At 38.8% G+C, this 27,905-nt stretch overlaps 1 protein-coding gene across 12 annotated transcripts in view; it reads right to left on the reverse strand.

Moving 5' to 3' along the window:
* Positions 1 to 26,123, reverse strand: part of DISP1 (dispatched RND transporter family member 1) — a 229,175-nt gene extending 203,052 nt beyond the window's left edge. For all 12 annotated transcript variants that reach the window (XM_081489865.1, XM_081489863.1, XM_081489855.1 and 9 more), the window contains exon 1: positions 26,024 to 26,123. Coding sequence is in view for 3 of the 12 variants with exons in the window: in XM_081489863.1 (XP_081345989.1) it covers positions 26,024 to 26,075 (52 nt within the window). In the remaining 9 variants the exon portion in view is untranslated. The remainder of the gene's footprint in view (positions 1 to 26,023) is intronic.
* Positions 26,124 to 27,905: the final 1,782 nt, after the last annotated feature.

Here is a 27,905-nt window from a genome sequence, read left to right on the forward strand (position 1 = left end):
CTCTTAAAAAAAAAAAAATGTATCCTTTCAAATATCTTAAAATCAGGTATCACATAAGGCAAACAGTAAATATTTGGAAGTTTTGTGTGTTTTTTGTTCTGTTTTGTTTTTAAAACCAAAGGTATGCCTATCTCAAGTGACTCAAAACTGTTAAGCCTTTCATGACTTAACACCAATGAGCCTGTTACGGCTCAATCATGGACAGAAGAGGCTTTTTCAAAGAGGGTGCAGAAGATACAGCCCTCCCAAGATCCCAACCCCCTACTCTGCCCAAGAACTGGCAATGGTGGGGAGGACGTTACCTGCATATGGGGTGCAGTCCACATTTCTGTCCTGCCACATTCTGAAAGTGTTAGTCGCTCAGTCATGTCTGACTCTTCTAGATCCCATCCTCTGTCCATGGAATTCTCCCAGCAAGAATACTGAAGTGGGTAGCCATTCCCTTCTCCAGGGGATCTTCCCCACTGAGGGATCGAACCCAGGTCTCCAGCATTATAGGCAGATTATTTACCATCTGAGCCACCAGGAAACCCATTCTAGATGCCATTCACATTCTAGGTGCCACCAATCTGACAATTGATGCCCACTCACACAGGTTTAATAACCCAATGCCCCAGCAGGAGGAAAGCCAAACCAAGTTCTCAGGACACAAAAGGAGACAAGGAAGAGAGAACAACAGCGGTCCCTGAGAGGGACAGGATTAATAATCAGTAGCTACTAGAAGCCAAATTCACAAGAGTCAAACTTCAAAGAACTAATTGTTACAACTGTTTTTCTCCTACTAATCTGAATCTGGAAAAGAATGGACAAAGCAATTTTTACCTTCCTCTCTTGACCGAGCACTATAGACAGAGATCTGGGAGTGCTGACTGGTTAAGAACTGGTTTTTTTCTCTGACTTTTGTCAGTTTTCCCAAGATTCCATCTGCAGCTTCTGGAGCAAATAGGGTGCCCCGGTCATCCTTTCCTGGTCACCAGTAACTGTAGGGGAGGAAAACTATCATTTCCCTCTACCGTTCTAAGTTCTCAGCTGGGTCTCTGTAACAAAAGACAGATTAACAACAGAAAAAACATACAAATTAAGTTTTATGTGACACAGGAGCCTTCACAAGGAAATCAAGACCAAAGAAATGGTTAAACCTGCGCCTTTATACCAAATTTGATGTAGAGAAGAGTCATGGAAAAATATGATGGGACAAAAAATTGTATGAGCCAAGAGTAGTGAACTGGGGAAAACCTAGCAAGGACTGTACATTTAGATTTCTCTGGTGTTCCTCTGTCTTAGGAGATAAGGATGCTCTTTTCCTTAGTGTACACGGAGGACACCTCATACACTGAGGTGTCGTATGACCTGCCTAGGGCAAGGTTAGGACCTGCACCTGCCATTCCTCAAACTCCTTCAGCTTAAAATATTCAATATGTCAAGGTGCCATATTGGGGGGGGCGGGGGTAGCATGTCCTGAATCCCATCATTCTCCCTCAAACAGTTTCTTTCTTATGCTCTCAATAACAGATTTTTGCCAGTTACTAGGAATAGGTATGGTAGACTAAAACACTCCAGTCAAGCACAATGACAGTATGAACTTCTGTTTCTGGCAGTGTAGACCTGATGGTTGGAAATCACCAAAAAATGCTAGAGTTAATATCTTAAAATTCTTCTGATTGAGGAAAGTAAGGAAGTCATATGAAATAGGGTAACAGGAGGCAGAATTCAAGGGCCTATTCAAGGTGGAGAGCTAAGGCCTTCCCACACTAAAGCCCAGGGAGCTGGGGGAACCCTGAATGGGGAGTGACTAAAAACCAATTCATCTTCCAGCTAATACGCATGAAGAACAGGCATACGATCTGAAGGAAAAAGAAATGATAAATGCATACAGGTAAATCTAAACACTGTTATTCTGTTATTTCTGTGGTTAAAAGATAACCAGGACTATAACATCTAATAAAATAATTTATACCAGAAGGAGGTTGATCTTATTGCTCAGTTCGGTCAGTTCAGTTCAGCTGCTCAGACATGTCCAACTCTTTGCTACCCCAAGGACTGCAGCATGCCAGGCCTCCCTGTCCATCATCAACTCCCAGAGTTTACTCAAACTCATGTCCATTGAGTCGGTGATGCCATCCAACCATCTCATCCTCTGTCCTCCCCTTCTCCTCCCACCTTCAATCTTTCTCAGCATCAGGGTCTTTTCAAATGAGTCAGTTCTTCCCATCAGGTGGCCAAAGTATTGGAGTTTCAGTTTCAGCATCAGTCCTTCCAATGAATATTCAGGATTGATTTCCTTTAGGATGGACTGGTTGGATCTCCTTGCAGTCCAAGGGACTCTCAAGAGTCTTCTCCAATACCACAGTTCAAAGCATCAATTCTTCGGCGCTCAGCTTTCTTTATAGTTCAACTCTCACATCCATACATGACTACTGGAAAAACCAAACCATAGCTTTGACTAGACGGACCTTTGTTGGCAAAGTAATGTCTCTGCTTTTTAATATGCTGTCTAGGTTGGTCATAACTTTTCTTCCAAGGAGCAACTGTCTTTTAATTTCATGGATGTAGTCACCATCTGCAGTGGTTTTGGAGCCCCAAAAAATAGTCTCTCACTGTTTCCACTGTTTCCCCATCTATTTGCCATGAAGTGATGGGACTGGTTTTATGAAAGTTGAGTTTTAAGCCAACTTTTTCACTCTCCTCTTTCACTTTCATCAAGAGGCTCTTTAGTGCTTCTTCACTTTCTGCCATAAGGGTGGTGTCATCTGCATATCTGAGGTTATTGATATTTCTCCTGGCAATCCTAATCCCATCTTATGCTTCATCCAGTCCAGTGTTTCTCATGATGTAGTCTGCATATAAGTTAAATAACCAGGGTGACAATATACAGCCTTGATGTACTCCTTTTCCTATTTGGAACCAGTCCGTTATTCCATGTCTGGTTCTAACTGTTGCTTCCAGACCTGCAAACAGATTTTTCAAGAGGCAGGTCAGGTGGTCTGGTATTCCTATCTCTTTCAGAATTTTCCACAGTTTATTGTGATCCACACAGTCAAAGGCTTTGGCATAGTCAATAAAGCAGAAATAGATGTTTTTCTGGAACTCTCTTACTTTTTCAATGATCCAACAGATATTGGCAATTTGATCTCTGGTTCCTCTGCCTTTTCTAAAACCAGCTTGAACATCTGGAAGTGCACAGTTCGCATACTGTTCAAGCCCGGCTTGGAGAATTTTGAGCATTACTTTATTAGCATGTGAGATGAGTGCAATTGTGCAGTAGTTTGAGCATTCTTTGGCATTGCCTTTCTTTGGGATCGGAATGAAAACTGACCTTTTCCAGTCCTGTGGCCACTGCTGAGTTTTCCAAATTTGCTGGCATATTGAGTGTAACACTTTCATAGCATCATCTTTCAGGATTTGAAATAGCTCAACTAGAATTCCATCACCTCCATTAGCTTTGTCCATAGTGATGCTTCATAAGGCCTGCTTGACTTCACATTCCAGGATGTCTGGCTCTAGCTGAGTGATCACATCATCCTGATTATCTGGGTCATGAAGATCTTTTTTGTATAGTTCTTCTGTATATTCTTGCCACCTCTTCTTAATATCTTCTGCTTCTGTTAGGTCCATACCATTTCTGTCCTTTATTGTGCCATCTTTGGAAGAAATGTTCCCTTAGTATCTCTCATTTTCTTGAAGAGATCTCTAGTCTTTCCCATTCTATTGTTTTCCTCTATTTCTTTGCATTGATCACTGAGGAAGGCTTTCTTATCTCTCCTTGCTATTCTTTGGAACTCTGCATTCAAATGGGTATATCTTTCCTTTTCTCCTTTGCCTTTCGTTTCTCTTCTTTTCACAGCTATTTGGAAGGCCTCCTCAGACAACCATTTTGCCTTTTTGCATTTCTTTTTCTTGGGGATGGTCTTGATCCCTGTCTCCTGTACAATGTCATGAACCTCCTTCCATAGTTCTTCAGGCACTCTTTCTGTCAGATCTAATCCCTTGAATCTATTTCTCACTTCCACTATATAATCGTAAGGGATTTGATTTAGGTCATACCTGAATGGTCTAGTGATTTTCCCTACTTTCTTCAATTTAAGTCTGAATTTTGCAATAAGGAGTTCATGATCTGAGCCCCAGTCAGCTCCCAGTCTTGTTTTTGCTGACTATATAGAGCTTCTCCATCTTTGGCTGCAAAGAATATAATCAATCTGATTTTGGTATTAACCATCTGGTGATGTCCACGTGTAGTCTTCTCGTGTTGTTGGAAGTGGGTGTTTGCTATGACCAGTGCATTCTCTTGGCAAAATGCTGTTAGCCTTTGCCCTGCTTCATTCTGTACTACAAGGCTAAATTTGCCTGTTACTCCAGGTATTTCTTGACTTCCTACTTTTGCATTCCAGTCCCCTATAATGAAAAGGACATCTTTTTTGGGTGTTAGTTCTAGAAGGTCTTGTAGGTCTTCATAGAACCGTTCAACTTTAGCTTCTTCAGCATTACTGGTCGTGCTCAGGAAGAGGGTAAAAATACTACTCACATTCAGAATTGTTAAGTATACATATCAATATTACTTAGGGTAACCACTAAAAGGAAAGAAATAAAACTGAAAACTTCCAACAGAGTTGAAGGGTAAAAATCGAATAAGAAAACAAGGGGAAACAAAAACGACAGCATAGGATATGAATTCACACCTTAGAGTAAGATATTCCTGAGTTCGAATCCCAGTGCTGCCAAGTAATAGTTCTAACCACAGTCAAATCATCTATTTAAAATTCCATTTCCTCATCAAACAAAGAGATACAAAAGCTAAAAGTTATTAAACCCAGGACCTGAGTTACTGTGCAAACATACAACAGTAGCACAGTGCCTGCCATAAAGATGCATAAATACCTTTTTCCTTCCTTTCTTTTCATGACAATGAAGTACATTCACTAATAAGCAGGTCATTGTTTTAGACTAAATGAGACATTTTAATCACGAATTCCACAACTATTACACAGAACTGTCATCCTTGTTTCCTTGGCTTTCTGTTATACTCCTTCCTTATTCCAGACTAAAAAGCTTCCAAATAAAATCATATTATGTGTAAGTACCGCCAGTTTATTGTTGCTTCAAAACTATGCTTAAACATATTTAGGTTTTCAAAAAAAGATTAAGTTCAACCTGAAGCAAATAACTCTTCAATAGCAAAAGGCAAAGGTTAAAACTTCATATAAGACAAAGAAAATCCAGTGGCTGCTTTATTAAATAGCTACCTACTCTTCCTATCCACAACTTGCTGGGAGAAAAAATAATGGCTATTAATTATGTCACCTCAAAGATGTGTAACTCACTTTAGTTAATTACAATTTGTTGAAATTCAGAATGAGCATGTAATCCCAAAATAAAATAAAATACCTTGTTGCATGAAGATTATTTCATGGATTAGATATTGTGCTCCCAAAGTAAAAGTCTTCAGTAAAAGCTTAGTCAAGTATTTCCCAATAACAGTGTTATAAGGGTTGACACTAAGGACAAAAGAGTGAAAAACTTTTCATTCAACAACCTATATATGGATTATCCATACTCCCACTCACTTTTTAAATTCAGCATGACCAATTCTGAATTCTGAGGGGATTTCTTTTTCTCTTTTGCATAAGGATGCTTCCAGAACTTCCCCATCTGCACATTTACAGAATAAAAATGAACTTCTACATGTGTCTAAGATAAACTTAAAATGGCAAATCTACCCATAAACTTTTCTAATTCAAAATAAAGTACAAGTACTTTAACTGCTCATTTTTACTGAGACAAAGGATTGACTACCGCCAACTTTAAAGCACATATGTCAAATAGCAAGTTGACACAACCCTCTTACCTGGAATAAAAATGGTAAAAACTTTAAAAGTTTTGCAGGAAACCAACTGGCAACCTGTAAAACTAAAGAAGAAAGTTTTATGAGACTAGAAATGGAAAATCTATATACACAAACCCTAATAGGAAACAACATGGGAGAATTTTACGAGTGGAAATCTTAATAATAGAGTTGTTATGTATAAAACAGAAGGCATCAACTTGCTATACAGTAGAGCAGTTAAGGGCTAAAGCCCTAAAGTCTGGTTGCCCCCATTCAAATCCCACCTCTAATTCCTATGTAACATAAGCAAGCTATTTAGCCTCCATATAATGACTCAATTTCTGTATCTATGAACTTGGCATAATAAGGGTCCTTAATAAAATTGCAATGAGAATTAAATTAGATAACAGGTGTAAAACACTGAGCACAATGATTGGCACATAGTAAATATTTATTATTAGCTAGTTGTATAACTATTATCCTCTATCTAAAACCGCTTTGTAACACCACACGAGCAGAAGTGTCAAAAAATCACCTGAAGGAGTTAAATTAAGAAATTATGTTCTCACTCCTTGATGGGAGTAGATAATCCTAATGCCCATCATACAACATTCAGCAAATATAATAACCTGGAAGCCAACACCAAAGAACCACAAATTAAATCATTAAAAATTAGTAAAGCATAAAGGTGACTACTAATCTACTCACTTGAGCTCAGAGATCTAATTATTAGATTACAGTATTAAGTGACTAATGAATTTCTTCTACACTATACTGCTGCTTCTCAGGTGGCTCAGTGGTAAAGAATCCATCTGCAGTTCAGGAGACACGGGTTCCAGGATTCAATCCCTGGGTCGCGAAGATCCCCTGGATAAGGAAATGGCACCCCACTCCAGTATTCTTGCCTGGGAAATCCCATGGACAGAGGAGACTGGTGGGCTACAGTGGAAATGAAATAAAGTGAAACTGTTAGATTGCTCAGTCACGTCCACTCACTTTGCGACCCCATGGACTGCACCCTACCAGGCTCCTCTGTCCACCAGATTTCCCAGGCAAGATTACTGGAGTGGGTTGCCATTTCCTTCTCCAGGGGATTTTCCCGACTCAGGGATTAAATATGTTCTCCTGCACTGCAGGCAGATTCTTTACCATCTGAGCCACCATGGAAGCCCATGGGGTCACAAAAGAGTTGGGCACGACTTAGCAACTAAACAACAACATACTGCTGCTAAAGTGATCTTGAGGGGCAACCATGATAAACCATAACAATGTCTAAACGAATCAAGAACCATCAACGATTTCTGTAAACATAGCGATTCAATATGCCCCCCTAACCCCTGACAGCTCTAGTGGCTGGCGAGAAGGGCAATATATTCGAGATAGTAGCTATTCAAAACAGCTTCATTCTCTCTTGTTACAGTGAGTAAAATGATCTACTGCAGATAATTCTAAATGTTTGGTTTGCTTTTGACCTTGACAGCCTAAGAAAACCTAAGTAGTTCAGGGAAGGTAACACCTTTATCTAAAACCTCTCAATTGGGGATGAAAAGGAAAGCTTCTCAAGAATGCTTGAATGCTTATACTATCCCCAAGGGAGAAACTATTTGAGACTGAACTGTTAACTGGCAGCTGGCACCTTCAGTATCATCTGAACAGGCTTCCAGCACAGGAATGTAATAACTACTTATTAGGTAGCCACTAATTTACTCTTCATTTCAAAGCAGCATTTTAAATCTAGGTTTTAAAAAATGAAACTGTCTAAATGTCGTTTTGTTGTTTTTTTGTAGCAGATGGAAATGTATTTCATCATTACTCTCTCCATTATTCTTTTCAGCCTGCAAAAATTTGTGGTTGTAAAGCAAAGAAATAAAAGAGTTTGGATGATTTTAATCAAAGCTTGGACTCTAACCCTGCCCTGCAGCATGCTGTAATATGAGGAATGTTCCTGCCTCACATTCCAAAAGAAATGAATTTTTATGTGAATACCCCCTCATATTGCCTGTCACTTCTCTTTTCGTTGTTGTTTCTATTCATGCAGCAAATATTAGGCATCTACTCCTTTATGCTAGATGCTACATTTTTACCATCCTTGGGGAACAACAACAAAAAAACACATTTACCAGTAATAAACTGATTGCATTAATAAAAGTTTAAAGTGGAACAAATGAATCATAAAACACTTTCAGGAGTACACAGATATACAAAACAAAAGAATTCTAGACTCAACATGCTGCTCATACTCTCTAAAAAGTACTGTAGCTATAGGCACCAAAATATTTAAGGTGCTTTTCAAATGCAGAGGAAAACAGTGTACAATCAAAAGCAGATGGGTTTTAAAATTAGTTCCACCATTTACAAGTAGTATAAACTTACACAAATGATTTACTCTCTCCAAACTTCCCTCATCTCTAAAAGGGAAATATAAATATTTACCTTATATAAAGGTTGTTATAAGGATTGAATATAATATATATTAAATGCCCAGTGTAGCACCTGGCATATAGTATTGAATACATTATCAATATATAGAGACTAGTATTATTAGAGACATTTGCAACAACAGGACACACTTAGTAGTGACTTTTACTCCTTGATGGAAAAAATTCATCATGTCACTTAAAACTGTTCTGAAAAACAAAGTAAAATCATAAGTTTCCCAGATGAACACATACTTGACAACATTTAAATAAGCAGAATTTCTTTTGACAAGTTGGAAGACAGGAACCTGAACTAAGAGATGAGTTATATTTCACAAGAAGAGTATCTAACTAAACAAACAAAAAACATATAGTGACATTACAGAGGGAAGGCCTAGAGAAGGAAAAGAGTCAAGAAGTAGCTATACCTATTTGTATACTTATCTTTGTATAGCTATACCTATGTTGTCTCTTCCTCTTCCTCTTTCTCAATTTCTGGAGGGGAGAAATATGTTCTCACAGAAATTGGGAATCAAAAAAAAAAAGAAGTCAGAAGTAATAAAGCAAACATGTCATCTCTAAATATGAAACCATCTGCTATTTCTCTGAGGTGACAGATTTTTTTCGTTTAGTTTCATAAATTTCACTTTAAAATACATCTAACTTACATAATATACCTTGTGATTAGGTCTATCAATCACTCTGCTCCTACTCTGAATTAACTTAATCAAATAATTACACATTAGCTATCAGTTATGAGAGAAACGGAGATTTCATTTGGAGGAGAGACTAAAGGACAAAAGAAAGAAAAACGGGTGTTATGAACGTATAGGGCACTTATGAGATGAGAAAGCATCATTATCCAAAGGAGGAAACAACAGCCAGGAAAGGAAGAGATTGCAGGAGCATGTGCATCAGAGAACAAGCACTAATGATCAACACAGCACTTACTTTGTTTTTTTAAGACAATAATTACCAGCATGTCTCACTGACCAAATGCTACTATAGACCACCAAGACTTATCAACTGTAGGACTGTGAAACAGAATACCACACAATTTGAAACACTGGGGCCTGAAAATAGGAAGCTGTTCTATCTTATGATCAAACTATAGAAAAATCAAAAATCACTAAAAAAGTAATGTTTATTTAGTTGCATCTTTGGGGTAAAAAATAGGGATCGCTAGAAAGAAACAGTCAAATTCACTTCTCCTTAAAGGCCTCTTTCAAGCTTTTCTGAACTCCTTTGCTTATGAATGTAGACATACAACAAATTTCTCAGTTTAAATTTAAAAGCCTAGCATACAAAATTGTGCACAGAACCTCTCTTTCACCTCTAAAGGTTCCAAGAAAGAACCTTTCTTTAACAGATCTCCAAGCACTGCGAAGGCTCCTTCGAATGATAACATACTAAGTTACTCTGAGTTAAGTGTAAACTCTACCAGCCTCTGAACACTAGTGCAATGGTTTCCAGGTCTGGTTCAGAAACAGTCCCAGTAAAGTTGAGATAGATACTCTACACTTTAGCCCACGGGACTTCCCTGACGGTCCAGTGATGATGACCTTGTGCTTCCACTTCAGGGGGCACAGGTTCAATCCCTGGTCAAGGAACTAAGATCCTGTATGCCCTAAGGCACAGTCAAAAAACAAACAAAAAAACCCATAAGCCTATACAATGAAAAAATCTGTCACTTGATTACCACTGAGTCTAGATTCTTAAGTGTTTTTCTATCTTAACACACAATTAACATAGAAAATTCCTTTTTTTTTTAACTAGTTATCTTTGGAGTTGACATCCATCAAATAGTTTGCTTTTTTCTCAAAACTAAATGAAATATTCCTCTGAAGAAAGCGAGAAGTTATTTCAAAATCTTGTACTTTCCACTTCCCTTCCCAACCATATCTTCACAGTTAAATTCCAAAGAGTGTTGGGGGAGGCGGGGGAGAGGCAACAAAGTTAATTGGAGATAGTGCTGTTAGAAAAGTACATCCTTTTAACTTGATGAGATAGAATTTTGAAATTGAAATATGGTCCCCCCAAAAAAGTGCACAGTTTATTCAAAAAAGAGCTAGCCTGAGGATCACAGAGGTAGAGAAGTACTATACACAGAGACATGCACCTGCCCAGAAGTAAGAAACCTGAAACAAAAAACATTCTGAAGAGCTCCCTAGTGTTTCATTTCTGTCTTTTAATATAATTTTCTCCTTTGTTGAGGGGATAATATCATATATTAATGCATACATATGGAATCTAGAAAGATGGTACTGATGAACCTATCTACAATGGAGATACAGACAAAGAGAACAGACTTATGGACAGGGGAGGAAGGAGAGGGTGAGACAAACTGAGAGAGCAGCACTGGAGCACATGAAGCATATACATCACCGTATGCACAACAGATACAGCCAGTGGAAACTTGCCGTAGGATGCAGGCAGCTCAAATCTGGTGCTCTGCGACAACCTAGAGGGGGGTGATGGGGTGGGAGGTGCGAGGGAGGTTCAAGACGGAGGGGACACACATATACCTTTGACTGATTCATGCCAATATATGGCAGAAACCAACACAATATTGTAAAGCACTTATCCTCTAATTAAAAATAAAGAAATCAAAAAATACACTTGAGGGGGGAAAAGGCATGATAAAGAGCTATGGAGGAGACATGAAGAATAAGGGAAGTTGGGAAAAAAGGATCTCACTCTAGACTCTCAGCCAATTGCTATGACATAATAAAATAAATGCTATTGTTTACTGAATACTATGTGCCAGACGTTATGCTGAGCACATTACACACAGTATCTCCTTTACTCCTTATAACTACGTGCATCAGGTCTTATTATTTTACAGATAAGGAAGCTCAGATTATACCTGAAACCTGGCAACCTTCTAAAGGATCCCTTTACATTCTACAACTTTTCTGTATGCCCCAAGGTCCTTAAAATTCCCTCCTAGAGGAATTCCAAACCCTTGCCCTATGCGGTTTACAGAGAGCACTTTAGTTTCAACAGCTACATTTTTCTCTACTCTCAATCTCCTCAACAAAGAAATCTTTCAGTAACTTATCTTGGTCCATGTGTTCCCTACTCTTAAGATCCTTTGGAATATCCTCTGTGAATCACCCAATGGCTAGCTGTATTGTATTTCCTAGTAAAATCTCTTCAAGCCCCGGGGTATCCCATGTCACTGTGTGCCCCAAGTGGATATGTTGTCCAGTTGGAAATATCTTACAGTATCACACTTCTCTCTGCCCTCACCCTCCTTTCAGTGTCACTGAATGGCATGAATTTCACCACTATTCTCTTAACTATTAATTCATATTCACTCCCTTAAATAAGACTCAAAATCACCTTCTCTTCAGAAAACCTGCCCATGATTAGCATCATTTAACTGTAACCATTCTGGTGGCAGAAAAGGCCCTGGATTGGAAACCAGATCTGAATAGATCTGGCTTCTAATCTTGGTTCTTTTACAGTAGGATATGTTACCAGGGCAAATTACTCCACTTTTCCGGGACTGGTTTCTCAACTATTAGTGAAGGGAATTAGACTAAATAAGTTCAAGACTAATTCCTAGATCTACGTTTTTTTTTCCTATAAAAAGGCTACCAAAAGCCATTAACTTGTAAAAACAGAAAAACTGTTATGAATGATTAAAATTACTTAAGGCATCTTACATTTTAAAAAATTAATATACAACATATTACCACAAAAACAAAGAAAAACTTAAATTTCAAAGGGTGACAAGGTGGATTAAATTTTCCATTCTCTATTTGACACATGACTGAAAACCCAGGTAATCCCTTAAAAGACTACTAAGCTATGAACATACACACTCTCCTATTAACTAATCACTATTGCAATATTTCATATACCACATATTTGTTTAATGCTGCTGCTGCTAAGTCACTTCAGTCGTGTCCAACTCCATGTGACCCCATAGATGGCAGCCCACCAGGCTCTGCCGTCCCTGGGATTCTCCAGGCAAGAACACTGGAGTAGGTTGCCATTTCCTTCTCCAATGCATGAAAGTGAAAAGTGAAAGTGAAGTTGCTCAGTCGTGTCCGACTCTTAGCGACCCCATGGACTGCAGCCTACCAGGCTCCTCCGTCTATGGGATTTTCCAAGCAAGAGTACTGGAGTGGGTTGCCATTGCCTTCTCCACAATGTAATATTACTCAGCCATAAAAAAGGAACACATTTGAGTCAGTTCTGATGAGGTAGATGAACCTAGAACCTGTTATACAGAGTGAAGTGAGTCAGAAAGAAAGATAAATATCATATTCTAACGCACATATACGGAATCTCGAAAAATGGTACTGAAGAATTTATTTACAATGGAGAAACCAACATAGAGAATAGACTTACAGACATGCGGAGAGGGGAGCAGAGGGTGAAATGTATGTAAAGAGTAACATGGAAACTTACATTACCATATGTAAAATAGAGAGCCAACGGGAATTTGCTGTATGGCTCAGGAAACTCAAACAGGGGCTCTGTTTCAACCTAGAGGGGTGGGATGGGGAGGGAGATGGGAGGGAGGTTCAAAAGCGAGGGGATATATATATATATATGCATACCTGTGACTGATTCATGTTGAGGTTTAACAGAAAACAACAAAATTCTGTAAAGCAATTATCCTTCAATAAAAAAATAAATTAAAAAAAAAAAGAATATTTAAACCAATTTGACTGACATCCTATAATGTCAGAAGGGCAGAGACATCTCTTTACATTCCTTACATCTGCAGACCAAAAAATGATCTCCGCTAAGTGGCTAGAGTCTGTTAAGGTGGAAATGATAAGCAGTTAGACCCAAACCACACAAATACAGACTTAGAAGATTCCAGGAGAAAAACAGACTACTAAAAACTAAGATAAGAAGAAAATATCCCATAAAGTAACTGAAACTCAATGTCTAAGCCCATAGCTTAGCCATACAGTCCTATCAAAACAGGTGGCATAAAGGAGATATTTTGTAAAAATTGGTACCAAATGTGTTTCAGCAGATAAATTCATATTAAAAAAAAAAAAAGCTTTATCAGTTTTTAATTCCTAACTCATTCCTCCAACAGCACAGAGACTTACAATCTTTTTTGCTCAAACACTGTCCTTAAAGGAAGTATCTCTAAATGTCTACATTTTTATTACTTTTGGTGAAGGAGTTTTAATTCACTAATTCAATAAATACTTGATTCACTAAAAACTGTAATATATACTAGTAACTGATGCTGAAAAGAAAAAATACAGAAATGAAAAAGTTATCAATTTATCCCAAAAATTTACAATCTAGTGAGGAACTCAGATATGTTAAATAGAAATGAGACCATCTGGCTTATTTCCTCCTTAACAATGCCAGTTCCTCCAAAAGTAAACACTGATCTTACTTACTTAGTTCTTCATTAGTTCTTTGACTTTCCTCCATGGAAATCATACCAGTGCTATCCTGTGGATAGCTTAGAAAGATGTAATGTAATCAACCAGACTATGATGTGCCTTACCTTTCCTTCAATGACACAAATAAATAGACTTAGGACAAAGAAAGGGTTAAACGGCAAGTTAAGAACGAAACCAATTATACCCATCTTAATGTGGAGCTGGCAGAGAAGAATTACATATAGAAAGAAGTTTACAAAAATCACGTAAGGACTATAGTGTGATGGAGATGTGTACGAATAGTAAATCTCTTTTCTTCCTGCCCAGAGTAACAAAAACAGATTCACTGTTCTCTCTCTAGGTATTTTTTAAATGCTCAACACTGATTCTCATCCCACGCCTCAGGAAAGAATCATATTAGTTATATTTCCAACTTCATTAAAAGCCTCATATCCACTCCTGTTTTACTTTGCTTTAGCAAATCGCCACTAACCAACTTCAGCGTTCATTACTTAGACAGATTAGCTTTATCTCAAAGTACAGGGAAAAATTTTAAGTATGTGGAAACTATTCCCACTCTTAAAAGAGTCCAACAAACCAAGCTAAGTAAATCAAATTTAAACTAAAATTTTCAGACATTTATTTGAATGTCCACAACTAGTTCTCTAAGTATTCCAAATACTGTGAAGATTAGTCTTATCTGTCAACTTTGCTAGGTTATAGTACCCAGTCACTTAATCAAACATTAATTTAGGTGTTACTGTAAAGGTATTATGTAGATGTAGTTAATATCTACAGTAAGTTGACTTTAAGTAAAGAAGACTACCCTTGATAATGTGGGTGGGACACATCTAGTCAGTCGAAGGGCTTAGAGTAAAAAACCGAGTTTTCCCAGTGAAAGAATCCTATTTCAATACTGAAGCATCAACTTGACCTTAAATCTGGCAGTCTTCCCTACAAATTTTGAACTTGCCCCCCCAACAATGTCATGAGTCAATTCACAAAAACAAATCTCTTTTTAAAAACACACATATGCACTACAAATGAGTGGTTTTGTTTCTCTCGAGAACCCTGACTGTTACACTAACATACTAAACACTCAAATTAGTATCTTCTTTTTTAAGTAAGAATTAACAGATGTCTGTTTCTTGTAACCTCTTTAAAATATTAAAGCATTTTAAATAGGTATTCAGAATGTTACCGCAACGATTATCTATCTCACTGTGCTTTTCTTTATTAAAATACATAGGAAGAATGTTTTCCACATTGAACTGTTAAGTTCCAAAGCTGATTTTAGAAAATTCTGAGATTCAATTTTTTTCTCATTTTCATGGCCTTCAAAGAGTTTCATAACTAGCCGTTATATAACATGACTGAAGAAAGTCACTTACCAGCTCAATTTTAAAGACTAAGGAATCAGGCAAAGAGAAGTAGGAGACTTTGCAGCACCGAGGTATATTTGCAGTATTGAGGTATATTTGCAGAATCAAGCTGGGAATTTTCCAGCTCTAAGTTTTATTTTTGATCCATCAACTAGTTAGCCTGCCACGGTACACTGACACAGAAGAAGATTTTAGAATCCCAAGATACACAGAAACTACTAAAGACATAAGAATGACATATTTAGAAACAGCAGTTCATATGCTGGTTCCATTCAAAAAGTGTTACTGATTCTAGGTACCTATAAACTTTTTTTCTGTAAAGGGTCAGTAGTATTTGGGCCTTGCAGGCCATCAGGTCTCATTGGCAACTACTCAACTCTGCTGTTGTAGCCCCAAGGCAGCCAATGACAGTACATAAATTGAGTATGGCTGATATTCCAATAAAACTTGATTTACTAAAACAGGCCAGATTTGGCCTGTGGATCATGGCTTGCTAACCTCTGATTTACATACACATGAAATCAAGGCACTAGAAAAGACCCTGGAGATCATATGGCAAACTCCCATTCAATGCCAAGATATCTCTATATCCAACGCCAGTGACCATCTGGCTCAGAATAGGTTCTATAAATGAATTGTTTTCCAAGCTAGATTGGTTATTCCTCAATAAGTGACTTCAAGCTTTTCGGATAGGATATTTCCCTACAGTGTGGAACTATCTAGAGCACTGTCGGTCATTTAGCATTCCTGGTTTCATGAACAGTCACAAATACACATCCATCACTATGACAACCAAAACTTTCCCTGTATGTTCCCAAATCCCATAACGTGGGGGTACTGGTACCCAGTGGGTGAAGATACATTGAGCTATCTTGAGATGGGATATGTGGCAGCTGTCCATGCAGCCATTTCCCCTTCTACCTAGGGCAGACATGACTAATCAATCACAATACTATTTACTACTGAGGTTGGACTTTGCCTCAGAATGTTTAATACAATGCTCAAGGAAACCATCACCAATGAATGAGAACTGTGATGTCAAAACATATTTGTTATCCCTAATCTAAAAAGATAGTTCTACACACACACACACACAAACACACACACACACACTAAACAGAAACTGGCTTCCTTTAAGCTTATGAAGCTGAAAAACAATATGGTTTAATTTTAAACTCTATGGGATGTTTCCAAAGTTTGTGTGACTATTTCTTGGTTTTGACAATGACTGGGGCCACTGAAGGCACGTGGCGCACTGAGGAATGAGGGGCACTGCTGTACAACAAAGGATAATCCTGCATCCTCCTCGATTTTTTAATATCCCACTAGAAATAGACATGGATGTAAAACCTGTCTAAATTATCTAAGTCTAGACTGTAACTCCATTTAACATACAAATAGGAATTCTCTTTTTCACATTTTTAATAATTCATAAGCTCGCCCAAAATGTAATTGCTCTGAAAGGCAAGGCAAGACTGTATTTAATTTTTTCTGAATTTTGCCAAGAGTTAATTCGGCATTTTGGAAAATCATCTCAATGACTGCAATATAATTCAGTGTATGTATGATTTATCTGAATAAACCTGAATTTTTACTTATTTCAGTCACAATAATTCCAGACAAAGGTAACAAGGTTAACCACTTGCTATGTATAGAGCATATACATTTTGAAAAATATATTTAATGACTTTACTTTTATTTCTACAGTGACTTTATTTCTTTATTTTTACTTATATTACAGTTAGAACATTATGTTCATTTCTTTGCAGTCAGGTTTGCAAGTAGTTACAATATATCTATGAATTCACTTCAGCATAGTAAAGGGGGGACTACAAGACATTTGTTTTAAAAACAGAGCATTGGCTCTGCCAGGTTAAGAATCACTGGTCTAAACCAATGAAATCTTTTTGACCAAATTTCACTAACAAAGACACTGATCTTGCCCACAATTCTGAAACAAATCTAACATGTTTCAAGAGTTTAAACACAACTTTCACTGGCTAGCTGAAGTCATTTTTACAGAAAAACACAGATCTCTCAATGTAGGTGCAGTTTCTGTATCTCCTCTCCCCTGCTGTATTAAATACACAAGAAATGGCTTAGGACCTCTAAGTCCTCCAGCACACTGGAGCTGTCACTGTGATTATTTCCAACCAACTGTGAAGAGAACTGGCAGTGTTACAGAGACAATGAAAGAACCCAGTCATCACCCAGGCAACTGCCCTTGAGCATCAGACAGAAAGATTCTACTTTAAGCCAGTCCATTTTCCACATTCAATTATGTTATTGAGAGCTGTCTATTGTTCTGCACAGAACAGCTCTAGAACAGCATTCAAGAGGGCAGAAACATTCAGTATCTGCACTGTCTATGTAAGAGATTACTAGATTAAAAATTTAAAGGCTTGACATTGACTGAAAGTGGAAATAATCTCCAACTAAGTTTACACATTATACACACACATATATAAGGGACTAAGGCCAAGGGCAAGCCTAGTTTCTAAGAATGTTAATTATTGTTTCCAACTATAAGTCTCTCTTTAGAAACCTTTTTATACTTCATGGCAGTTTTAAGTCTCAGAGTGTGAATCGTGCTCATGCTCAGTGGCTAAGTCATGTCAGACTCTTTGCGATCCCATGGACTGTAGCCCACCAGGCTCCTCTGTCCATGGGATTTTTCCAGACAAGACTACTGGAGTGAGCTGGCATTCTCCCCGACCCAGGGATGGAACCCGCATCTCCCGCATTGGCAAGTGGATTCTTAACACTGAGCCACCAGGGAAACCCTAGAGTGTAAGTAAGAGCCCATAGTCTCTAAGTATTTCAAAGACTAAATCCCAAAGCAACACGGTAAACATAAGTAAGGGTGGGTCCCAGATACTTTCTTTAAACCAAGTTTCCAACTATTCTAGGTTAAGTGGTGATATTCAGTTTTGAGAGCTAAGAGAGACAGGCATGTTGGAACATAATTTCAATGATTTATTTATTTTTCTATTCTTCAGAGACATGCATGTAAAAGTGAGTGGAAGGGAGAGGAAAAAAAAACAGCAAGGCTTTGAAATGGTCTATAAGTAATTCTTGGGTCTCCCAGGGAATAAGGCAACCAGGTCCAGAGAACTAGCACTTCTCACATTTCTCTGCAGAAAACTTTCTATATGACCCACTTCTTTTTTTTTTTTTTTTAATGGATACATGTAAGACTTTGTACTTAACAATTGGAGAAGACATGAAATGCTTATACAAATCCCCAGGTACCAATCATAAAGCAAATATAAAATATTTTTTAATGAACAGCACCATACAAGGTGCATTAGTTGACAAGAATGTAATTAAGATAAAACTCACAATAACAAAAAGAAATAAAAATGGAAATGAATAAACATTTAAACATACTGCTTCCAATGATCAAAAGTTGATATATATAGCTAAGTGGTTTTTGTTTTGTTTTTTTTTTGATTTCCACTTATTTTTATTTATTTATTTATTTTTATAAATTTATTTATTTTAGTTGGGGGCTAATTACTTTACAATATTGTAATAGTTTTTGCCATACATTGACATGAATCAGCCATGGGTTTACATGTGTTCCCCTTCCTGGACCCCCCTCCCACCTCCCTCCCCATCCCATCCCTCTGGGTCATCCCATTGCCCCGGCCCTGAGCCCTTGTCTCATGCATCGAACATGGAATGGTGTTCTGTTTCACATATGATAATATACATGTTTCAATGCTATTCTCCCAGAACGTCCCACCCTCACCTTCTCCCTCAGAGTCCATAAAATTGTTCTATGCATCTGTGTCTCTTATTCTGTCTCAAATATAGGGTTATCGTTGCCATCTTTCAAATTCCATATATATGCATTAGTATACTGTATTGGTGTTTTTCTTTCTGGCATACTTCACTCTGTATAATGGGCTCCAGTTTCATCCATCTCAGTAGAACCAATTCAAATGTATTTTTTTAATGGCTGAGTAATATTCCATTGTGTATATGTACCACAGCTTCCTTATCCATTCGTCTGCTGATGGACATCTAGGTTGCTTCCATGTCCTGGCTATTGTAAACAGTGCTGCGATGAACATTGGGGTACACGCGTCTCTTTCAATTCTGGTTTCCTCAGTGTATATGCCCAGCAGTGGGATTGCTGGGTCATATGGCAGTTCTATTCCCAGTTTTTTAAGGAATCTCCACACTGTTCTCCATAGTGGCTGTACTAGTTTGCATTCCCACCAACAGTGTAAGAGGGTTCCCTTTTCTCCACACCCTCTCCAGCATTTATTGCTTGTAGACTTTTGGATAGCAGCCATTCTGACTGGTGTGAAATGATACCTCATTGTAGTTTTGATTTGCATTTCTCTAATAATGAGTGAAGTGATGTTGAGCATCTTTTCATGTGTTTATTAGCCATCTGTATTTCTTCTTTGGAGAAATGTATATGATCCACTTCTAAACCTACAAGGTGCATTAGCTACCTAGCCACAAACAGCCCAAAGCCAGCCCTAATTCAACACAATCTCTGAGGAATAAGTATTATAAATAGAGAGGATAAAGCTGAATAGGATGGCTAATATGCAAACAAGAATATTGAGACCAATATTCTTGGTAATATAAAGGTAAGATAAAATTAAATAGGGAGTAAGTGTAAAGTAAGGTAAGATAAAATTAAATAAGGAATAAGTGTAAAGTCATGCATTTCAATCTAAAAATCAGCTCTACAAGTACAAGGACCACACTAACAGAGAGTTCCTGCAGAAATCTAGGGGGCTTTGGCTTACCAAATGCTTAATATAAGAGCAAGACGTGTCTGCTTGTATATTAACACAATTTTGGACAAAAATTGTTACAGTTAACAAACTGTAACAAATTGTTACAGTTTTTTTTGGACAAAAACTGTTAACAGGAAGTTAACAGTCCCGCTATTTGTTGCCTTGATCAGACACCTAAACTAGTGCAGACAGTTATGGAAGCTGAATTTTCAGAATATTGACAATCTACTGCATCCAGAATAAGACAATTGGGATAGTGAGAGATCTAGATATTGGCGTTATTTAACCTGAAGAAGAGATAATAAGACATAGTTATCTTTAAATATGTGACAAAACTTTATATAGCAAAGAGGAAATAGGTCTTCTGTGTTTCTCTACAACTAAAACCAACTAGATTAAAAACACACACACACAATACATAATTTGGATATGTTGCATGAAAAGGAAGTGAACACCTAGTCACTCTATGTATTCGGGCAAGGGACTAAAGTCCTCTGGGATAAGAAGTGTTATCAGGGTACCCAAACCAGGTAGAAGATTGGATTAAGGGACTGTTACAGGTTCATCCAATTCTGCAATGATATTCTTTTAAGTGCAGAAGAAAAAGTACAAGCTGAGTCAACAGACACTTTATTTCCCTAGTAGCAAGTTATGTTAGAGAAAAGAGAGAAGAAATAAGACAGCCAAGTGATTTTAAGGTACATTTTAAAATACATGGTATGTAAGGACCTCAAAGTGAGATGCAGTGGAAAAGAGAACTGGATTTACGGTTGGAAGACTTTTCATTTAAAATGGTGAATAGCTGAAACACAGGCAGGATAAAATTTAACAGGAAGCAAGTGTAGTCATGCATCTCAATTTAAAAATCAGTTGTACAAGTGCAGTGTTTTCATTCAAAAATGCCGAATAGCTGCATCCCAGTTCCAGCCCAGCCTAGCTAGTCAGTGAACCTTTCTGTGGCTCAAGTTTTTCTACCTCTGAACTAAGGCTACCACCTCTCCTGTCCCAAGGATCAAAGGAGCAAATAAGAAAAGCACTACCTAAATAATTTATACATAATTTATCATTGTTATTATTCTACGTTAGTCAGACTCTTCTAAGCTCTGTTCACCTCACTTTAAAAAGGATATGAAAAACCTATTATCTTATAAAATCAACCAGTTCAGGCCTTGTGATTTAACTAGAGAGACAGAAAGCATGTTTGGGGTAGAAAACCTCAAGGAAAAGAGAGTCTTACCCAAAGAAAAGTAAAAGGTACTTATTATAGAATAAGTTGTGTGTTCTTCTAAAGAATGCTGTTCAGCTGTTTTCTATAGGAAAAGGAAATGAGATTCAGAAGAGGTGGACTTAAATGGTTGCAAGCGAGATTACAGGCAGGTCTAGAGAATAACATTTTACATGCTTTTTTTTGAGATCAAATGAAACGAATCCAACATGTCAGGATGATAAGACCCTGGAAGAGGCTATAGAGGTTTAGAACTCAAAACCTACTTGTCCTGGATTGGTCAACATTTAATACCCTTAAGGGAGTCAAATCAGATTATTTCCCAAGGTCCTTTCCAGCTCTAGAACTCAGAGAGTTAGAACCAATAAATAACTTTATTAGGAAAAGAAATAAAGTTAGCAGTTGTACTTGGGAGCATGTTTTATATGAGCTTTCTACTTTCATCAAAAGTGCTCTTACTTAAGCGATAAAGCAAATAAGGTAAAATGTTAAAAATAGGTGAATCTGAGTAAACAGTATACAGGTGGTTCCCCGTACTATTTCTCTTTTTGCAACTTTATTCAATCACTATGAAATAGTCATCATTTAGGTTTAAAATATTAGGAGTTGACTGATACTGCTTATCTTACTAGTTCTTGTGGGAAAGTCCATAACTTGATTATGTATCACTTCCTAGGGCATGCTCCCTCCTCTGCTGTAACCAACACAAGTTCACTCATATATAGTGCTTGGTCTACTGGCATCTACAGTGCTCTCATCAATCTCAATGCTTACTTCCTCTCAATTTTGCAAATAAACTTCAATATTTGTTTTTTATTCACATGTCTTTTTAATTTGTTTTTTAATTACAGAATAATTGCTTTACAATGTTGTGTTGGTTTATGCCATACAACAATGTGAATCAAAATTGTGTGCGTGTGTGTGTGTAGAAGGGAACGGCAACCCACTCCAGTATTCTGACCTGGAGAATTTCATGGGGTCGCAAAGAGTCAGATACTACTGAGTGACTTTCACACACACACACACACACACACACACACATATATATATCCTCTCCCTCTTGTCTTGCCTGGAGAATCCCATGGACTAGTAGAGCCTGGCAGACTACAGTCCATGGGATCGCAAAGAGTTGGACAGGACTAACCAACTGACACTTCTTGAACCTTCAACCCTTCCCTTAAACCTCTTCAACACTCCTAATTACCATATAAACTTTGACTTCCCAGCCTCTGCCAGGTCATTCTCACAGAGGTGGGAGAGATGGAAGGGATTTTTTCCCCTGCCCACTACAGGCAATGAGGGAGCACACTGTCTGCAGGGTATTTAAACAATAATAAAAGCAACTAAAAGTCTTTCTGCTTCTTATCATCACCAGGCACTGGCAATATGAAACAACCTTAATGTTTAGACACTCCTTCCAACCACTGCAGACAGCTTCAAACATCACCCCTTAACATGTCACCAATAATGGTCAGCCTCTTCAACCTCTGCCCAAATCTTTTATCCAATAGTTTTTCTTTACCTCGGGATCTCAAAATAAAAACAAAAACTAATAATAAGAACAACAAATACTAAAAGCAATCAGCGTACTTTCTACAATATTTGTAACTGTGAGGCATATCATTATCACTTTAATAGAAAAGCGTATATAAAATCTAATGTGATGCCTCTCTCAAACAGAACTAAGTAGAGTCTCCATATATCATCTCAATCAATTATGACTTAGCATTAAAACTATTTTTCAAACAACAATAATGTAAACCAGTGGTTCACAGGCATAACCTAATGCCTGGAGGCTGGAAAATTTGCCAAGATTTATGGGCTCAGACTCAGCAGAGTGAACAAGGCTCTACTAACATAACTGCAGCCCTTTTGGCCACTCTGTTCCCCTTGCATCATATGGAGGGCCATGTCATCTTAGTCACTATGGGAAAAAAAAGTCTAACTCAGCAAAAGAAAAAGGACAGAAAGAGATTTTAAAAGAAGGGGTTGACTATGCCTCAGTTAATCTTGCTGAGGGCAAGATTAGGCATCATAGGCAATACACAGTTGGATGGTAAAATCTGCAGATCAACACTCTGCTTGGTATCTCCCTGTTCAAAGCTGTACTCCTCAGCTGTAACAAATCCCCCTGATTCCATCAAAAGGCAGGGAATGGCTTTCCCACTAGGGTATGCAGATAACTGAGAATGGACTACATAATCATAAAATTGATAATCGGAGAGTTGTTGTTGTTGTTTAGTCACTAACTTGTGTCCAACTCTTTGCAACCCCATGCTGTAGCCTGCCAGGCTCCTCTGTTGATGTGATTTCCCAGGCAAGAATACTGTAGTGGGTTGCCACTTCCTTCTCCAGGGGATCTCCCCGACCCAGGGATCGAACCCACATCTTCTGCATTGGCAGACAAGTTCTTTAGCACTGAGCCACCAAGAAAGCCCAATCAGAGTACAGTACCAAAAAACTCAATATAACAAGCTACTTCACGTATTACAAACTGGTGATTAAAAAGAAACATGCCAGCATGTGTATATCAAGGTAGTTTTGATTATAGCTGTTTTAACAGTTCTGCCAATGCACAGATACGTGTTTCAGTGCAGCAGAAATAAAAAATAGTAAATTCATAAGAAAAGCGAGTAATTTGCCACACACTGATTTAAAAAAAAAAAAAGCCACTACTGGTTAAACTGTAAAATACATTTAAATCCTACAAAATAATACTTAGAATTTATCTAGAGAAGGCTAAGAAATTTACTCAACATTAGAACAAAAGACAAAAATTCCATAGATAATGCAGAACACAAAGCAATCAAACTTCAAACATACTACTCAGACACATAACTAAAAACTTGCTACAGAAGGCAGGACTCTTGTGTTTCAAAAATGAGCACTTCCTCTCCTATGAACTAATGTCTAAGAACCTACAGGCTTTCTCCTAAATCCAAGGGAAAAGGGGAAAGAACACATTTTCAAATCAACAATATGTGGAAAAATCAGAAAAGCCTTTTTCAGAAAAACAGTATTGTCTAAAGAAATAAGATTGAATTAAAACATACATAAATCTACCTGACAGTTAATTCAACAGCTTTAAAGATCAGTGTCATCTTTCCACTTTCTAATTTGAAAAATTATTCAATTTCCTTTCATGTTACAGCACTGTTTATGTTTACATAATGCTTTCCACTTCAAAGTTTCAGGTGTGCTCCTAAACACAGAAAGTTATAACAATCTTACTCAAGCATAAATTTTCAAGGCCATCAAGAGTTTAGCTTAATAATACTATGTTGTATACTTCAAATTTATTAAAAGAGTACATCTTAAGTGTTCTCACCACAAATTGAAAGAAAGAAATTAGTAACTATGTGAAGTGATGGTATGTTAATTAGTTTGACTGTGATAATCATTTCACAATATATGTGCATATCAAGTTATCACATTGTACACCTCAAGTATACGCAATTTTGATTTGTCAATTATGCCTCATTAAAGCTGAGGAAAAGAGTTTACAAGCTAGCAAGACACCAAGCCATCAATAAACATAAACTGTTCAAGTTCACTTGAGTTAGTGCAAATCAAACCACTAAATCAGATCTAAAAGATCTACAAACCAATACTGTAGTTTTAAAAATAAAAAAATGTTAACATTCGAAATATAAAATGCTTGAAATAAGCAAAAGACTCAATCATCAGCTATCACCCTCCACCAAGGACAATGCTCTCCCTAGGTACCTTGCCCTGCTGCTGCTGCTAAGTCGCTTCAGTCGTGTCCGACTCTGTGCGACCCCATAGACGGCAGCGCGCCAGGCTCACGTCCCCTGGGATTCTCCAGGCAAGAACACTGGAGTGGGTTGCCATTGCCTTCTCCAGGTACCTTGCCCAGTTTGTGACAAAAATACAAAATTTGCCATTACCTAAAGCTAAAACAGTCTTTGTAAGTACACAGAAGTGAGACACTATAATGATGTAGATTAGGAAGTACATATTAATTGTAGTCAATAAAACATAAATAAAATGTAGACAGTAACTAAAATTAATAATAATTACCTCTGGTAATGATAAAAGCAAGCCCACACACTACACAATCGCCAATAAGGAAAACTAAATATGCTAATGTGTATATAACAACAGATCTTGGGTTATCAATACTTTTTAAAAATCTACCAATGGAAAATACATGTTTTCCTTGCACCAGAAATAAAAAGTAACAGTAAATCCATGGGAATTGCTACTCAAAAACTAAACACAACAGGATAACTTCTAGTAAAAATATATTACAAAGTTATGCAGAAAAACAATGAACAGTAACTGACAACGTGACTGCACTAGCTTTCCATGTAATTATCACTGTAATTCTAAACGCATTTAGAAGCTGATTGCATGACAAAGGAAATAAGACAACCTAAACTCTGCAAGGTAGGAAAGATTCCAAAAGGGAAACTTGGGTTGGCTTGCTGGTATGAGGATAACTTTAAAGTACTATCTATTTGACAAAGAAATGCAACATAAGTTGAACCTGGGTGCGGAAGAATTGAAGTTTTCCCTGGAAATGTAAATTCTTCCCCGAAATTCACAAGGATTTAAAAAAAAAAGCCGCATCAGTAAACCAGCATTAATTGCAAATGAGGCAACAGGAGTTCAGCATCCAATAGGTGGTCTGATCATCTTTCTGATGCGTTAGGTCAAGACGTCCTTCTCACCTACGACCCTCAGAGAAGGGCTGACTCCCTGCTCTCAAACCTCCTCAGCAAGCCAACCTTTGCCAACTCATGCCACCCTCACAGACGATCTGCCAAGTCCCGGGACACTCCCCCAAGCGGGACAGTCTTCCTCCAAGACGCCTCCTGCCCAGTGTCACCAGCCATTCCCCCTCCCCTTCTCAGGGCCTCTCCGTCCTCAGGGTCCCCAGTGCCTCCCTCCCCAGACCCTCACGGCTGCCCTCAGAGCTCCCCGCCCCCGGTCCCCGACCCCCAATTCTAGTCCTCTCCCTCAAACCTGGGGTCACCGTTCTCCCTCTGCCCGCGCGGGGAGTCCCGATTCTCCCGTCCCTACCCGGTCTCCGCGTCCCGCGACGCGGGGCGGCGGCGGGGGCGCCGAGAAGCATCCACTGAGGAGACAAGTGCCTGGGGACTCTCCGGCTCCGATCTGGACCGGAGCCGGGCTTCCGCCTCGCGCCGGAAGGCATTCGCGAGAGGGAGCGGAAGTCCCGCCCCACCCGCTCCCTGCCGGCCGGCGGGCAAAGACCGCACAGTGGGATCTAGCTAGAGCGTTAGGAGGATTCGCTGGGGGTTAACAGGGGTCGTAGGCACCCGGCCTGCCGAGAGAAAAAAGGCTTACCGTGAAGGACCAAGGCGCCAAAAGTCTTTCTCCTTGCAGCGTCTCTTTACAGCCGATGAGCCAACGCACCTGCAATCGCTTGACCAAGGGGCTGTTCTTGCTGACGCCCCCAAAGGAACAAGATGACTCAGACCCTGATCCCTGTGCCCACAGTCTAGTTGAAAATTGACATAAATGTAAACAGAGATGAATAACACCACAAGGCAGAACTGCTTCATTCCTTAATCCAGATGTTTATCACCTGATATATATCGCTTATTGAACAACTAGGCTGTAAACAGATGCAAGCCCCTATCTTATGAAGCGAGGGAGGCACTCAGGGCAATGAACTAGGCAGAGAGTAAGTCAAACAGCGACCCGTCCCTCGGGAAACTTAGGGTAGTATCAGTTCAGTTCAGATATATGGGCAAATAAGTGCAATGAAACCATCGAGCATTAGAGGAACTATAGCCGAGCTGAAGGCAGTGGTGGTGGTAGGAAGGTGGGCAGACACAAGACTCCACAGAAATACTGGCTCCTCAGTGAGTCGGAAATGAATGATGAATAAGAGTTAGAGGTCAAACAAGGTAGGGAAGGGCATGCAGAGGAGAAGGATGCCAGAGAGAGCTTGGTTTAAATAGGGATCTGGAGGAGGGTATAGCTAATTTAGCAACGTCAGATCGGAAAGGCAGGAGGAAGCACAATGAGAGGAGGCAAGCCCAGATCTGGAAGACTGCTTTGTATTATACTAAGGAATTTAGACTTTAGACTCCAGGCACAGGGAATCGGTGCATTATCTGTAGAGGAACAGACAAAACACTGAGTCATGGGTTGATTAGGATGATTGGCCTACTCATCAAAGGAAAATAACTTGAAAGATCATGGATAGAACATTCTATCTGTGAGGGTGTTTTCTCAAGCTGTTATCAGTTCAGTCACTCAGTCGCATCCAACTATTTGTGACCCTATGGACTGCACCAGACCAGGCTTCCCTGTCCATCACCATCTCCTGGAGTTTACTTAAACTCATGTCCGTAGAGTCGGTGATGCCATCCAACTATCTCATTCTCCATCGCCCCTTCTCCTCCTGCCTTCAGTCCTTCCCAGCATCAGGTGGTCAGTTTTCTGAAGAGTCAGTTCTTCACATCATGTGGCCAAAGTATTGGAGCTTCAGCTTCAGCATCAGTCCTTCCAATGAATATTCAGGACAGATTTCCTTTAGGGTTGACTGGTTTTATCTCCTTGAAGTCCAAGAGACTCTCAAGGGTCTTCTCCAACACCACAGTGCAAAAGCATCAATTTAAATTGTTATGCTGCTGCTGCTGCTGCTAAGTCGCTTCAGTCGTGTCCGACTCTGTGCGACCCCATGGACGGCAGCTCACCAGGCTCCGCCGTCCCTAGGATTCTCCAGGCAAGAATACTGGAGTGGGTTGCCATTTCCTTCTCCAGTTATATCCAGATGTAAAAACAATGGATGACTACAACAACTCTACACAGGCAAGGTCACCAGAGCTCAGACCCCTGGGGTTGTCTACTGGGCAAATCACCCCAACCAACTGAGTTGCCAGCTGAAGCTGTGGGAACCATGGGATGAAGGGGCTGAGAAGGAAGAAACTTT

The sequence above is a fragment of the Giraffa tippelskirchi genome, chromosome 5 (genome assembly GCF_054371585.1).
Source record: "Giraffa tippelskirchi isolate mGirTip1 chromosome 5, T2T-mGirTip1v1.2.pri, whole genome shotgun sequence".
In the NCBI taxonomy this organism is placed as follows: domain Eukaryota; kingdom Metazoa; phylum Chordata; class Mammalia; order Artiodactyla; family Giraffidae; genus Giraffa; species Giraffa tippelskirchi.